The sequence below is a fragment of the Microtus oregoni genome, unplaced genomic scaffold, assembly GCF_018167655.1.
Source record: "Microtus oregoni isolate MIOR12 unplaced genomic scaffold, Mior012 000019F_ref0000042, whole genome shotgun sequence".
Classification (NCBI taxonomy): Eukaryota; Metazoa; Chordata; class Mammalia; order Rodentia; family Cricetidae; genus Microtus; species Microtus oregoni.
Window position 1 is genome coordinate 21228584 of NW_024543078.1, and position 15922 is coordinate 21244505.

Below are 15922 nucleotides of genomic sequence, written 5' to 3' on the forward strand. Positions count from 1 at the left end.
AGCTTTTCAAATTATACAAAATGGAACACATCCACCTGCCAGATTTCATTCCTTTGAGTACCCTTTGGGTTACTTCCTGCAGGAAGTGGTATTTGGTTGTATAAAGAACAAGTAGTGTATTTCCTTATGATTTCCTTGGCTTGTGTCGGGGTCCAGATCCAACATAAAACATTTCTTACCAGCATAAAGGTGTGGGAATATTAAAAAACACAATTCACACTACAGTATTGGAAGAAGCTTCAGTGATCATTCAAATCCTGAAATTACTCACATTTATTTTTCTTTTCTTTTTTTGGGGGGGGGGAAGAGGAGAAAAGATTTTTATATAAAACTACCTATTACAATACAGAAAAAGTATAAAATGCTCTAGTTCTGGAACGTCAGTACAAAAGGACACTGGCATAGGATCATCTCACCATCTAAACCTTGGGTGCTCTCAGAGGGTGGGAGAGATGCTAGAAAGAACAAAAGGAGTAGCGGTTTCAAAATCTCAGGCTTATCAACCTAAACTCCACCCGTTTTTAGTTGAAAATGCCATCTACCTTGATAACCTTGACTCTTAAGCCAAAATTCATTCAGATCTTAAAATACTCTTAGGAAGTCTATAAACACCTGATACGTAGCAGTTGGTGGGAATCACTGTATGCTGGAATTTGAAAGATGAAAATAAACCTACAGACTAAATGGTGAACACATTCAGTCTTTTTTCTTTTCAAAAGCACATCCCTATGAAATATATACTTCACGTGTGTGTATGTGTATATATGCATGTACATACACACATATAGATAGGTATATATGTATATAAAATTCTCTGTGGTTAGAAACATATTTAAACTAACTAGCCACAGACCAACTAGACCTGTATTCATCCAACTCTGGTATTCCTTCTTCTTAGTCAGAAGGAGGCAACAGTGAAGTGGGGGCCCTGTTGCTGCACTCAGCACGGCTGGGTGGGTCCTCCCCACAGCACATGCGCTAGCACAGGCAAAAGGCCTGCTTGCGCCTTTAGGGTCTGCCAGGGACTCAGTGAGCTGGAGCCCTTTGGAAACAAGACGGCAGAACTAAGGTGAAAAGCATTCTCTCTCCAGCTAAGGGATGTTCCTCACCCCTTTCACAGCACCAAAGTTTCTTTGCAAAAATAGTATCTGAGATACAAAAGGAAAGGCAGATGTGCTTGTGAGTGCATCTCGCCTGGGCTGGTCCAGGATCAAGGGCTGCACATGAACAGGGTGAGGAGCAGCTGTTCCAAGGTCTCTGGCTGTAGATAGCAAAGGGCTAGAACCCCACACTATCATGTCTGCTTTCTGAGACAGTCTTCACAAGAGCTTCCGGTGGAGGATCTCCCAGACCATTCACTTCCGGAAATACGGCATGTGTTGCTGTGTGAAGTTGATCAGTCTGTCTTTGGTAATACAGTCAGCATATCTGCAAGCAAACATCCCACAGTCACTTCCATTCATTTGCTGCGGAATTTCCTGGCTCTTCTTGCTGAAGAGCTGCCAGCCATTGGTGTCAAACTCTTTCCTTTTCTTGTCAACACTTTCTTGCTTTAGGTATTGCAGGAGGATCCTGCAGGCTTCATTGTTTATTCCACCCATAGAATCATAGTAGGTGACACTCTTCTTTCTAAAGTCTATGACAGCTAGACACCAGTGCACACCCAAGTGAATGGGCACCAGAAGAAGGTCAACAGAAAACACATCCACTTTCTTTGTCCAACGTTTCACCGCCTGATGACCAGCTGTTTTTAGCTTAGTGAAGAAAGAGGTATTAAACACATGTACACTTGGAAATCCCTTCTCTTTACTGTGCTCCATCAGCATATTCATGTAGAAATTGATGATCTCATCATTGAGCTAGTTCAGATGGTTTAGAGTTTGAATATCTTTGCGTGTAATGGTCAAGCGGAACACTTCACTGAGGACTTCATCCAGGTTACCATTACGAAATACATTCTTTATTTCTTCCTTCATTTCCTCTGTAATTTCAGGAAATTCGTTTTCACTATCAGTTAGCTCATGACTCCCCCCCCCCCCCGCCCCCCCTTGTTTCCTGGGCGATTGTGACAGGAATCTCCTTTTGAAGAGGTACATGAAGGTGCAGTTCTATGGAATCAAGTACTGCATGTTCCTGCTCCTGCAATCTCTGGTTTTGAAGCTGCAGTGCCAGTGCTTTCTGTTCTTCAATCTGGCGCAATCTTTCCCGGGCTCGAGAATCATAAACACTAGTTCTAGAGAATGGAGAGAGGAGTGTAGTAATAGGAGTGGCGGGGCTGCGTCCCCAGCACCCCGGCTGCCTGCTCGGCTAGCTTATGCCCCGAAATAACAACACACAAACTGTATTCATTTAAACACTGCTTGGCCCATTCTCTTCTAGGCTAATTCTCACATATTAATTTAGCCCATTTCTAATCATCTGTGTATGGCACCCCAAGGTGCACTTACCGGGAAGATTCTAGTCTATGTCCATCCTGGGTCGGAGCTTCATCCCGGGAGCGGGGCATGGCGTCTCTCTCAGGCGTCTGCTCCCGAGAGGAGAGATTTCGAGTCTGAGCTCACTTCCTCTTCCTCCCAGCGTCCTGTTCTGCCTACTCCTCCCACCTATCCTCTAACCAATAAAATGGGCCAAGGCAGTTTCTTTATTAGCCAATGACCTTCCTCCATCAGAGGAGAATCAGACCAGCGTCTCAGCCCAACCACATCTCTGCAGTGCACTGCAGGTATGCAGCTTAAATAGAGCTCACAGTACAGACTCCACTCAAACCTCACCACATGGACAAGTTAAGACAGAGTAAAACAACATGTTTATTTAAACGATTCTACCATGTTTACTCCTCCCGTTTATTTTTCAAGCAACTTTTATATCAACGTAAACTGAGAGGGAAGTTAACAAAAACGTCATTAGCATTCTGTTTCCTAGGTAGCAGGGAATGACTTGAGTCACACCTTGCTGATGTCTGTTTTGTCACGTAGACTGAAAACCCCTCTTCCCCAGGTGACCTTATAATTACAATGAAGGAGCAGAACTACATTAGTATATCCTGTCATCTGTTGGGATGGTGCCAGGTTTGCTTTACTTCAAAGAGCCAGGTTATCTCCTCCTGTGTGGAAGGGGTGCAAATTGTGCCTGTAAGTCACTCAGATTCTCCGACTGCCAGGCAATGTGGAACATGGGCCTGCATATTTTCGCCCTTCCATGCTTGTTGACATGTGATGGAAAAGTCTTTTTTAAACCTTTGCTATTGACATGTTTTTTTTTTAATGAAGTTCTGAGTCCTTCAGCCCATCGCCAATCAGTAATTGATCAATTTCTGCATTGTGTTATGCTAGAGGACCAGGCAGACCCATAAGGGATAGGATGTGTGTTATGTATACGGGATATTTCCTATTCCTGATTGTATCTTGTACTTGAATAAATAATAAAGTCAATTCTGTATCATCTGGTACAAATTTAGCAATTCAATGTATAAAACAACTCTTTCTGCTTATTGTGAATCAGTAACTATATGGAGATGTTCTTTAAAACCCCTTAGAATCATGAGAATAGCATTAATTCTGATTTTTGGACAGAGTCATAAGGGCTTTGATCCACTCTACTTAAAGTTTCTGATTTGTAACCTGCCTTTCCTGATTAATTTGCATCAGTATAGAATGTACAGGCTCCAGTTATTGGTGTGTCCCATACAATGTGAGGAAGAATCCAGTTAGTTCTTTATATAAGTTGAATTTTCTTGCTTCAGGGATAGTTGTTGTTAATCTCTCCCAAACATTTAGTACAAGCTCTTTGCAAGGGTTCACTTTCTGCCCATGATTTTTCAATTTCATCATTATTAAAAAGTACTATAATTTCTACTGGGTCTATTTCTGCTAGCTGACAAAATCTTAATTTTTCTTTTAGAATTAACTCAGAGATCTTTACCACATGAGTTTTTAATTTTTTACTCAATTTATGTGGTAAAAATATCCATTCTAAGATATAATCTTCCCTCTGCATTGAAATTCCTGTAGTGGAATGTTTGGAGGATAATATGATCAAAATACAATTAAGATTTGGATCCACATGATCCACATGTGCCTCCTGTAATTTCTCTTCAATCGAAGTCAATTCTCTCTCAGCTTCAGCAGGGAATATTTAAGTCCTTGTCACCACCTAAGGTTTTGTTTAAATTGATCAGTTTATCATGATGTCTCTGCACAATTGATGGAAAACGTCTCCTAGCAATCTTTGGAAGTCATTAAGAGTCTGCAATCCATCTCTCCTATTGACACCTTCTGGGGTCTAATTTTTTAAAACCTATTTTGTAACCTAAATAATTAATAAAATCTCTTCATAATTTTTCAGGAGCAATTCATAATCCCCAAAAGGTAATTATTTTTTTACTTCTCCAAACATTCTTTCTAAAGTATTTACATTTGAATCAGATAGCAAAATGTCGTCCATTTAATGGTAAACTATAGGTTCAGGAAATTGCTTACATATCATTTCCAATGACTGACTTACAAAATATTGGCACAGGGTGGGCCTATTTAACATTCTTGTAGGAGAAACTTCCATTGATATCTCTTAGCATGCTGAGAATTTTTGTAAGTAGGCACTGTGAATGCAAATTCTTCTCTGACTTTTTCTTGTAATGATATAGTGAAGAAACAATCTTTTAAATCAGTAACTATAAAAGGCCATCCTTTAGGCAATAGAGAAGACAAAGGAATGGCAGGCTGCAGAGAGCTCATTGAGTAAATTACCTTATTAACAATTTTAGATCTGTTACCATTCTCCATTTTCCAGACATTTTAAACATTAAATACAGAATTGCAAGGGCTGGTTGACTCTTCAATATTCTGAACTCCTAATTGCTCCTATAGCAGTTGTTATAAAGCCTGCAGTTTCTCTGTTTTTAAAGGCTGTTGTGTAACCCATACAGATTTGTCTATCAACCATTTTAAGGGTTGGGCTGTTGGTGCCTTTGAAATATCTGCAGCTGTTATGTCCTATTATGTACAACCTAAATGGTCAGAGCTTGTTCTTTATAATATCTTGTAGCGTTTTTCCCAGAAACGTATGTTAATTTATGGTTTGTTTCTACATTTGGAGGAATATTAATCTGAGTATTCCATTACTGTAACAAATCATGTCCCCACAAATTTATCGCTATGTTAGCCACATATGGTTTTAATATTGTTCTTTGTCCTTCTGGCCCTATACATTCAACATATCTCATGTTCTGTTTTACCTGAGGTAAATTTCTGATCCCTAAAAACTGAATATTTACGTCCTGAAGAAGCCAATTTGGATGCCAACTTCCTAATGGAATTATTGTTACATCCACACCTGTGTCTACCAGACCTTTAGTGATGCCATTTATTTGTATTTTTAACTTTGGTCTTTGTTTATTTATAGAAGTTTGCCAGAATACTCGCTTTATGGTTTCTCCTGAATTTTTTTCTCTCTTCTATACCTGTTCTATTATCCAGAGAAGTATGGTTTCTGATAACAGGCATTAAGTTCTTTAATTGCTCTGGGAAAGAGTTTCCTCTATGATGGCAGGAAATGACTGAACCAGATTTGGCATAGGGGCCTGCAAGAGGCCTCATGGAGTTTCCTGATGGCAAAGCATTATCTTAAATATTCCTCTTTGATCTACATTAATCAGTCCATTGCCTGCCTTTGACACACCTGCATAATCCAGAAGGGAGGGGCATTCTGAACGGATTATTTTTAGAAAAAACAATGTTTCTAGGAACACCTTGTCTACAGTCCCTTTTAAGGTGATCTTGTTGCCACATTTGACATTTTGATTTCCCCTCAAACCTCTGTAAATCACCTCTCCTAACCATGCATCATCACGGTCATGAGATTCAATATTAATTGTATGTAGGGAGAGACTTCTTGTTCATTTGCCGGCCGCACAGACTCCCAAAATAATCATGCAGAAATCTGTACTAATTGCAATACTGTTTGGCCAATAGCTTAAGCATATTTCTAGCTGGTTCTTACATCTTAAATTAACCAATTTCTATTAATCTTTGTATCGCCACATGGCTGCAGCTTACTGGGTAAAGTTCCATCTGGTGTCCGGCGTCTGTCTCTGGCAGGGCTACATGGCTTCTGGCTCACTCTGCCTACTCTCTCCTTCTCTATCTGCTTGGAACTCCGGCCTTGCCCTATTCTGCTAAGCCACTGGCCGAAACAGCTTTATTCATTAACCAATAAAAGCAGAACATAGATGGAAGGACTTCTCACACCAGTTGTGTCTTGAATCCCTTTCTCTAAGGGTGCTGACCATGCCTTTAACAACCTAGTTATCCTTTTGCATGGTTGTCATTTTCAAAAGCCAGAGACTCAATTATTATTTGTCTACCTTCTGAATTTGATATCATTCTGTCTACAGCTGATGTCAATCTTTGTAAGGAATCCATGAAGGCTTCTTTTGGGCCCTGTATAACTTTAGGAAATAATTCAATCTTCTTTTCTATGTCTTCAATTCTGTCCCAAGCATTCAAAGCTGCTGCATTGCACAAAGCTAGAATGCGACCATGATACAGAGATTGCTTTTCTATAGTAGCATAATTTCCTTCTCCAAGAATTTGATCTTGGGAGATTTCCCTACCTCTAGCTTTACTCTGTTGTTCAATGGTCTTAGCCTCTTCTCTGAACCAGTTGCTTCACTATAATTGTGAGCCAGGCTCCAAAACAGCTTTAACCAACTCTATCCAGTCATTAGGGGTAATTGTATAACAAACTGACCACAACTTTAACAGTCTGGCTGCATGTAGCTCTGGTCTGTGCAGGTGGCTGTAAAACCACAGTCAAATAGCTTTTTTTTGTGAATTTGTACCTCAAACGTTGGACACCAAATGTAGCATGAATAATAAAAACCAGAGACTGATAATGCTGGTGTTTAACCTGAAGATCAGAAAAGTGGCAAAGCAGCCGGCCACTGGCTCTTACCTCTGCGTCGGATGGAAAATGGGAAGTCCAGCCCCCACAAATTCTCAGATTGAGGCTGAGAGCAAGTTCCTATCTCCTCACATTTTATATTCCTCTCTAGTGCTGGGATTAAGGGCTTGCATCACCACTGCCTATCTAGTGTGGCTAACTAGTGTGGCTGCTGGGATTAAAGGTGTGTGTAACTAATGCCTGGCCTGTATGGCTGAATAGTGTGGTTATTTTGTACTAAATTTCAGGCAAGCTTTATTTATTAAAAACACAAATAATATACCACTATACACACATTTGCTTTTTTTTGTTTTTTTGTTTTTTTTTTGAGACAGGGTTTCTCTGTAGCTTTGGTGCCTGTCCTGGAACTAGCTCTTGTACACCAGGTTGGCCTTGAACTCCCAGAGATCCGCCTGCCTCTGCCTCCCGAGTGCTGGGATTAAAGATGTGCGCCACCACCGCCCGGCCACATTTGCAAATGTAAGTTTTGTCTCAGTTCTTTTCCTTTCATTATCCCATTGCTGTACTTATAGCTTTGATCACTCATGCTGGTCTGTGTTAGAACGGTTTATGAGTCAAACAGGTGAAAGACTGAATCTTTGGCGTTTCTATTGTTTGAATAACCTGTTTTAAGTGTGTTACTATGCACATCTGTGCAAAGCTAGAGCTTCAACAGCTTGCTGACTTCTTCTTATTTTTCTGTAGCTCACTGGCCAAGCATAGGTAACTGAGAATGGCCTGACCCTCAGTACTGCTCTTCTGCTAATTCATTCTCATTAATCTCTCCCTCCACCTAGCTGCCCAGCAGTGGTGGGAAGGGTAAGATGAGGGTCCTCTCTTTGTCTTTTTCAAATGTTTTATGAATGATTTAGCCCTCGGGGCAGATGGGTTAGGAACACCTGCACTAGTTGCTGTCACTGGTTTAGCAACCTTTACCGAAGGTTTCTGCACGGTTGAGGAGACATCTGTACAAGTGGAATGGATAGTGAAAATATCCGAGAGTTCCGCAGGCCTTTTCCTCAGCCGGAACAGCGTTATGTTCAGGAGCTGGTTTCTGAATCAGATGTCCAGGTGACAGAAGAGCTCTGCATGCCAGTGCCAGCTTGGGACAGCCCTCGATGGTACCGTTCTGGTGGCTCAGAACTCCTAACTTTCAGAATAGCAAGAATATTAGGAATATTAGCAGCTGATATGCCCTTTCAATAGTATCCAACATAGGTTTGGTCTGACTAATACAAAACACACGCACAGTTTACAAACTAAAAAAGTTCTCTATAAAACAGCTCAATTAGATTAAAAATCAATTTGCCTTATCACGATTCCACTGTTGCTTTTATATTTATTTTTTGAGGCGGTGGAAACTGAATTCAGGTCTTCATGCATGCAAGGGAAGCCACTGCTCGCTAAGCTATATCACATCCTTCAACAACACATTTGTTAACAACGACAAAAGGCGGTTAGACTTCGAATGTATTCTCAGTCTTTATACACACTTAAACGGCTTCAAAAGAAATTACTTTTACAAACTATTCATGGCCTATTTTCTAAAGTTTCTCACGAATGGTACCTGCACCTGTTTCAAACAGGCACATTATCACATGTGGCCGCTTAATACAACATACATCAACTCTCTCACCAGTCTAGAATGGTTTCTCTAGGTGTGATTCAGAAATGCTGCCTACTTCCGGAGGCTGTAAGACAGAGGGTCACAGTGAATTACTTCAAGGTTCCAGAAAGCTGCTGAGGCAAGGCCATGTGTAACAGGATCAGATCCTCTGCCCTGCTTCCAGGTGGACTGTGCATGAAGCTACGAAGGTTTAGCTAAGTTTCATTAGAGATTTCAGAATATTAGAAAGCCAGAAGTCTGAGGACATCTGCAGGCACTGAATAGGGCCGGCCCAATAGAGAGGCCACATGTGTGGCAGGAATGGTTAACTGAGCCTTTGGATCACAATCAAGTCTGTCAAAGGCTGAAGATGCGCAGAGTAGAGCTACTGGGCTGGATATTTACCGAGTTCATTCTTTCTTCTTCCCCCAGTAACTACTTCTTGCCAGTGCCCTAATTTCTCCTTTTCGGAATGGGAATGATTACTTTGCATCACTGTATGTTGGAAATATGTATGTAGCTCTTTTTTAAAAATAGCTCAGAGTTTGCCTTGAGTCTCAGAAGACGAATTAGACTTTTTAGAAAGTTTGGCACTGCACGACTACTTTCAAAGGGATCTTTGATGTCAGACTGAATGCATTTTGCAGTATGACATGGCCACAAGCATATTAGAATATTATGATTTAGATATGAAATGTCCCCACTGGCTCATGTTGGAACACTTGGTCCCCAACTGTTGGTTGCTGGGATAATCTTTTTGGAAGATGTGTCTCTGTCCTTCCTCACTTCCCTAAGGTACCTTGTTTTAATAAAGGGTTGAGCAGCCAATAACTAGTCAGGAAGGAGATAGGCGGGACTTCCAGGAAGAGAGGGGAACTCAGGGAAAGAATCTGAGAGGTGGGAGATTCACCAGCCAGACTGGAGGAAGTCGGAAGGACTTATGGTATTGAGGAGAGATGATGAACCATGTGGCAGAACGTAGATTAATATAAACCGGTTAATTTAAGTCTTAAGATCAAGTTGAGAACAAGACTAAGCTAAGGCCAAGCTTTCTTTCTTTTCTTTTCTTTTCTTTTTCTTTTTTTGGTTTTTTGAGACAGGGTTTCTCTGTGGCTTTGGAGCCTGTCCTGGAACTAGCTCTGTAGACCAGGTTGGTCTCGAACTCACAGAGATCCACCTGCCTCTGCCTCCCGAGTGCTGGGATTAAAGGCGTGCGCCACCATCGCCCGGAAGGCCAAGCTTTCATAATTAATCAAAAGTCTCTGTGTCATTATTTGGGAGCTGGTAATCCAAAGAGAGACTGGCTACAGTTGGTGCTGCTGTGGGAGGATGTGGAAACATCGGTGAGTGGAACCTAGTCAGAGGAATTGAGCCAATGGGTAGTGGGCTGATGTTTATAGACTGGCCTTGCTCCTGTCCCATCCTTGCTTCCTAATCTGCTAAAGATGCAAACGAGCAGCTTTACTTATCCACCATGGTGCACTCCTTTCTGTGATGGACTGCACCTTCAGATTATTAGGCAAAAGAAACTTTTTTCCCTTAAGCTTCTTCTTGTCAGGTATTTGGTCACAATACTGAGAAAAGCAATGAATAGGGGAGGCTATCCTCTTTCTTGGGCTTGTGGACCTGTATGACAGTGCATTCTTCTTTGGTCTTCTGTATTCCTCTGACTATATTTTATGAGGAACTTGTGACTATTTAAGGTCCATCCAGACAATCCAACGTACCTTCTCTATCTGACAATCTTAAATCGCATTTGCAAAATTTCCACTACCACAAATGGTAATATCCAAAAAGTCCAGAGATTTAAAAAAAAAAACCAACAACTGGGATCACAATGACTAGCAAGAATCTGAAGGGACTGTCATTTGAAAATCTTGAGTGTAAACTAAATGTAGTTTTTGAAACATAAAATATGATTCGGCGCCTGGAAAAATGGATCCTTAGGTAAAGGCACCTGATGCCAACACCTATATCCTTGAAACCCACATAGCAGAAGGAGAGAATAAACTTCTTTGTCTTCTGACCTCCAAACACACACACACACACACACACACACACACACACACACACACACACAGAGAGAGAGAGAGAGAGAGTAAAAAATAAATAAGTGTTTAAAAATATGGTTCAGAAAGATTAAATTTAGGTAGACAAGTTCAAATTTATCACTTAAATATTTTAAAAGACTTATCTGTTATTATATGGATTAAATATTTAACATTTCCTCTATTCCTTTTCATTCATTGTTATTTTAATAATTTTATATATTTAAAAGGCAAACAATTCTTTACCTAGCTTAAAATACATGTTCAAATTTCCTCTGGGTTATCCCAGAGTAAAATATAAGCACCATTTTGTCTTTGTGTTATAATGAGGTAAAGGTTGGGGAGCATAACTCTAAATTTAGAGAATTTATCTTTTAAAAATGGAAAAAAGATGAGTTGGGGTATGAGCTAAGTTCTTTTCTATGTTAGAAACTCTAAACATAATGTCTAAAATCAAGAATTCAGAAACACAATTTATGAAAGTAATAACATAATATAAGCATTTAGAGGTAAAGAGAATATGAGCACAAGGAAAAATTGGTCTCTTCAATGGTTAGAGGCTGGAATAGAGAAAGACAGGCATCAGGGTACAGCTCTTTTGGGCATTCAGGGTACTACTATGTTTGGATTTGTTTTTTAAAAGATGTTTATACTTATATTGAAATAAAATTTAATGTAAAACAGCAGCAGAACTTAATATTTTTTTCCTGTGGTCTTTCTCTAGATTTGACAACTCACTTCCTTTTCATTCTAGGGAGTGAAAAGTTACTTTTTATTTCCTGATAATATAACTCATTTAATGACATAATTGCCCAATTATTTAAGCCTCATCCAAAGATGATCTTTTAAATATCTAGTTAGTGAGATGGGTATAAAATTCTTAAACTCTCTCAGCCAGGAAACAAATGTTCTTTATTTTATACTTCCCCTGGTGTACTCATGGCACACTTAGTGAGTTAGACAAGAGGTGGAAATGTTTGGAAAATCATCAGGTCACACAAGTTGTTTGATGGGGTGCACAACAGTGAATCTTTAATGTGGTTGAAAGAAAGAAAACCAGAACTAACCTGCATGCTTGTCTATTTCACAGCATTTCTTCTGTGGATTTCAAAGTCAGTACAAATAATATATTCACATCAGTTTGGTAAACCAGAGTACTGTTTTTTTTTTTTTTATGAGTAAGAGATGTGCTATTTCTTAGTGAGCTTTAAAAAATATTTCTAAACTGAGCCAGGTAGTGGTGGCACACGCCTTTAATCCCAGCACTCTGGAGGCACAGGCAGGCAGATCTCTGTAAATTCAGGGCCAGCCTGATCTACATGAGCTAGTTCCAGGAGAGGCTTAAAAGCTACAGAGAAACCGTGTCTCGAAAACAAACAAATAAACAAAATCTAAACTATGCTCACATAACAAATTCTGTTTAATTAAAAACCCTGAAAATGCATATGGTATTTCTTTATGTTTATCCCTGGCCTGTGCACTAAAGGGAACGAGTCCTCTGCCTCTAAAATCAGAAGGGACTAGAGATACACATGACAGAGATACAATTTCATGGGCATCACAATTTTTAGCAACATGTCCCTCTGGGGAACATAGAGAATGGGAGAAGTATCAGATGTTGTCACGGCAAGAGCCTGCCCCTCTTCAACTCTCCAAAGAGAGCTAGAAGAAAACTGTTGATAAATGTCAACAAGCAACACAGCTGAGGTTAAATTCTGATGAGCCTAATAACTGAAAACCAACGGTAAGACTGACGTATCAACTCTTTAGATAACTATCCGTAACAAGAGAACTTTTTAACACCTCAGTTAGTTGAAATAAATGTTGGTTATGCTATAAAAGCTACGTATTAAATACAATTTAAAAAGCAACTGTGAAAAAATGAAAGCCTATGTCACAATTTAAATTCTCAACTTGTTTCAGCAAACTTCCCGATTCATTAAAAACAGTGTTTGGCAACCAGAAAGAATGAGGTCTTTCTCTTCCTCAAGTATTTGGAAACTGCATTTATTGTTTAGACCACTCATTCATTAGTAGTTCATCTCATAAATATAATTTGGTATATTCTTCCAGTTAACCCTGTTTAATTATATTTTGATTCAAAATATATTTTATTGTTAAATCTAGTTAGTAACTAGCAACTGCTAACAGTAATCCCTTTTATTCTCTTCTGTGGGTGGCCTAAGATTGAGATGGCTAGAAGCGAGCCAATACCGAGTGCGGGCAGTAGTCCAGGGATTAATTGTTGCCTAGACTCTTGGCTCACCTCTCCAGGAATGACACAGAAGTTTTCTTTATAACATGTTTCTTCAAACTGTTCTGTATCTTTTACTTCTTTCTTTCCTTTCTTTCTGTACAGAGTATAAAGAAGGAATGACAAAAATAAATAAAAAATGGCCATACACACTGCCTGTCTTACACTTAGTTAATACTTCAGCCATTTGTAAATTACCCTGTGGACTGAGGATACAGCTCCATGGTGGAGCACTTGCCTGGCATGGGCCAGGGAATGTATTTATTAATAATCATTACAAAAACAAACAAGCAAACAAAAAAACACCCCCCCAGAAAAAAAACCAAAACCATCACGTAAACCATCCCTTACCAGATAGCCTCACGGTGAGTAGTTAATACAACTTATTAAGTCACCATGACGTCATATTTGCTGCTCTTATTCTTATACTTTGTCCCACATTCATATTCTAGGTGAAAACCACAGCAACTTAAGACTCATTACTTCTAAGTATTAACTAGTGGTTCTTGACAGCAGAGGCCAGGAAACAATACTATGGATTAAAGTAAGTAACAGCACCAAATTAATCGTTCGATATACGGGTACAGAATTCTTGCCATGTAGCGGACACTGACAGAAACTAAATCCAAAAAGCTCCCGAAAACTCTACTTAAAAATAAGGGCACAGGCATTATCACCATTTGCTGATATTATTTCTGAGACGGTGTCTGTCTGGGAACTATGGCTTACGCTAGTGGCAGGACGTGTAAGGCCCTGGGTTTGCTCACAAGATATGAGATCAGCTAAACAAAAAATGAGCTTTGCTTGTTTTTCTATGGGGAAGTAGGAAGATGGACTGAAACACTTAGAGGCAGAATTTATAAGATCTCTGGATGAGAGTATAGCTCACCAAAGAAAAACTGGCTTATGGGCTACTATTTTGCCGTCTCACTTGTCCCCTTTGTCTGTTTCTACGCATTACTTCCCAGCCTCCCATCTTCATCTTTTAAATCCACCCTCCTTCCAAGTTTCTTAAAGGCTTACTCTGTAAAACTACCATGGAACAGGTTTCTGACAATGTAGATATCAGGATTATGCACCCTTACAAAATAGTACAGTAATCTACTATGGAAAGAAGGGGTCAGGGTCTAGAGCGATGACTTAGTACTTAAGTGCACTTATTCCTGCAGAGTGCCTGGTTGGATTTCTAGCACCCACACAGTGACTCATAACCCTGTATAATTCCAGTTCCAGGGAATCCCAGGCCCTCTTCTGACCTCCACAGGCACCAAACAGATACATGGTGCAGGCAGAAAAAACCAGATCAAACAGAGGTCGTGGTGTGGGGTGCCTGAATGTAAAGAGGGACAGAGCAATTGTGTGATCCAGAAGAGCCTCGGGTTTGCTTGGTTTCCTCATTCCATGATGTGTCAAATGTCATTTTGAGAGAGTGGGAGACTCTACAAAGTCTCTGAAGATCTCTGCAATTTAAATTCAAGCCCCTTTCTAAAGAAATCCCATTTGAAAGGCACTATATGAAAATGTGTTTGAAATGTGGTTTCTTGCTCCTATATGAAAATGTGTTTGAAATGTGGTTTCTCGAGCAAGACTTGACTTGGCGAGGAACCAACCCCTGACTAGCTTATAAATGTAACCACTCAGGATGGGTAGCGGTTTATTTTCTGGGGACCTTTAAGAAGTAGTAAATATACAGCCTCTTTGTCTACAATCTCAATATTTAGTCACTCATAAGATGCCATTCTTAGGAATTACCAAATGTTTTGCTGGGTTTAAAGCCCATTTTTTTTCTCTTTAATCTTCTGTTGAAGTAAAAAATAACTGGCCATTTTTTAAAAAATAATAAATCTGGTAAAAATTAAAGATTCTTTGTTGCATTTATTTATTTATTTTTGCAAGCTAACTTTCACTAGGAGCCCCAGGTCCTCGTTGCTATTTTAGTGCTAATGCGACTGAAAAAAACCAGCTCATTTAGTGCTGGAACAATTTCCCTACTGTTCAGAGAGGATGAAAAGTTTAAGCAAAATCTCCACTCTCCAAAGACATTTGGTTTATTAAACCAAAGACATTGGTTACTTAGATACTTTTTAAAATGTGGAGAAAATTCTTTTCTCGACTGAAATATTTGGGGGAGGGGGGACTAAGGTGTTTGGAGTCTACATAAGCAACATGGTCACTATCCTTTTCTGTTAATAACATTTCCACGTGAGCCTGACGACCTGGATAATGAAAACCCTTTCGTTTGGAGAATGGTTTTGAAATTCTCATTTACTTTGGCTGAACAACGTTGCGCAATGTATCAAAGTTTTCTGGAAGCACTTGGTTTTAGACACTTGAAAGGGATCTGGCAATCGTTGGTCAGGCTGAGTGAAGTGTGAAGGGCAAGTGTGAGATACACCCACTGACAGGCAGTCTTACAGCTACGAGGGGCTGGCAAGACTAGCCTCAGGTGTGACTGGACACACCTAGGGGAGTCCCCGGCCTTGCTGCGGCTTTTAACACCTTTCTTTCGAGGACTTCAAGATCTATTACCAGGAGAACATCTCTCAAGGATAAAAAGTCATTTTCACTTCGGCTAGAAAACTAAACGCCCCATCACGGCACAAATGTGCCCAGGAATAGGATCCTGAGCAAGGCGAATAAGGTTCTTTATGGTGAGGGGAGCCTTCATTTGGCACTTCCTTCGACACCCCAAGCTTCACTTCCTGCTGGTAGGCCACACACATCCCGTGGCTTGCTTCCGGACGCCCGCCCTAGCTCTCTTCAAACCCTAGCTGGTGGGCAGGGCCGTGAGGTCCCACTGAGAAGGACCCGTTCCTTAGGAAGACGTCGATGGAGGGCTAGATGATGGGGAGCTAGGTGAGAACCCAGCGGCCATGGTTCCCTCCACGGGCAAATGTTGGCGACGTGCAAACACAACCACACGCTGCGCTTCTCTCACACGCTCGTGGCAACGACAGAAAGCTGCCATGGCCGAGGACCCCTGCCTGGCCGCGCGCCTCCTCCCGTGCAGCTCCCATGCGCGGGATTCCCGCGTTCGCCTCTGCGCCCGCCTTCCTCGTGCCCCAGACGCCCCGC

At 40.6% G+C, this 15922-nt stretch overlaps 1 protein-coding gene across 1 annotated transcript; it reads right to left on the reverse strand.

Moving 5' to 3' along the window:
- Window positions 1-1355: 1355 nt before the first annotated feature.
- Window positions 1356-15815, reverse strand: LOC121459253 (sentrin-specific protease 1-like). The gene is made up of 3 exons (XM_041668796.1): window positions 15712-15815; window positions 2095-2233; window positions 1356-1859 (listed from the first exon to the last, which is right to left on the reverse strand). Exons 1-3 carry the CDS (start codon window positions 15813-15815, stop codon window positions 1356-1358), a joined length of 747 nt encoding a protein of 248 aa, XP_041524730.1.
- Window positions 15816-15922: the final 107 nt, after the last annotated feature.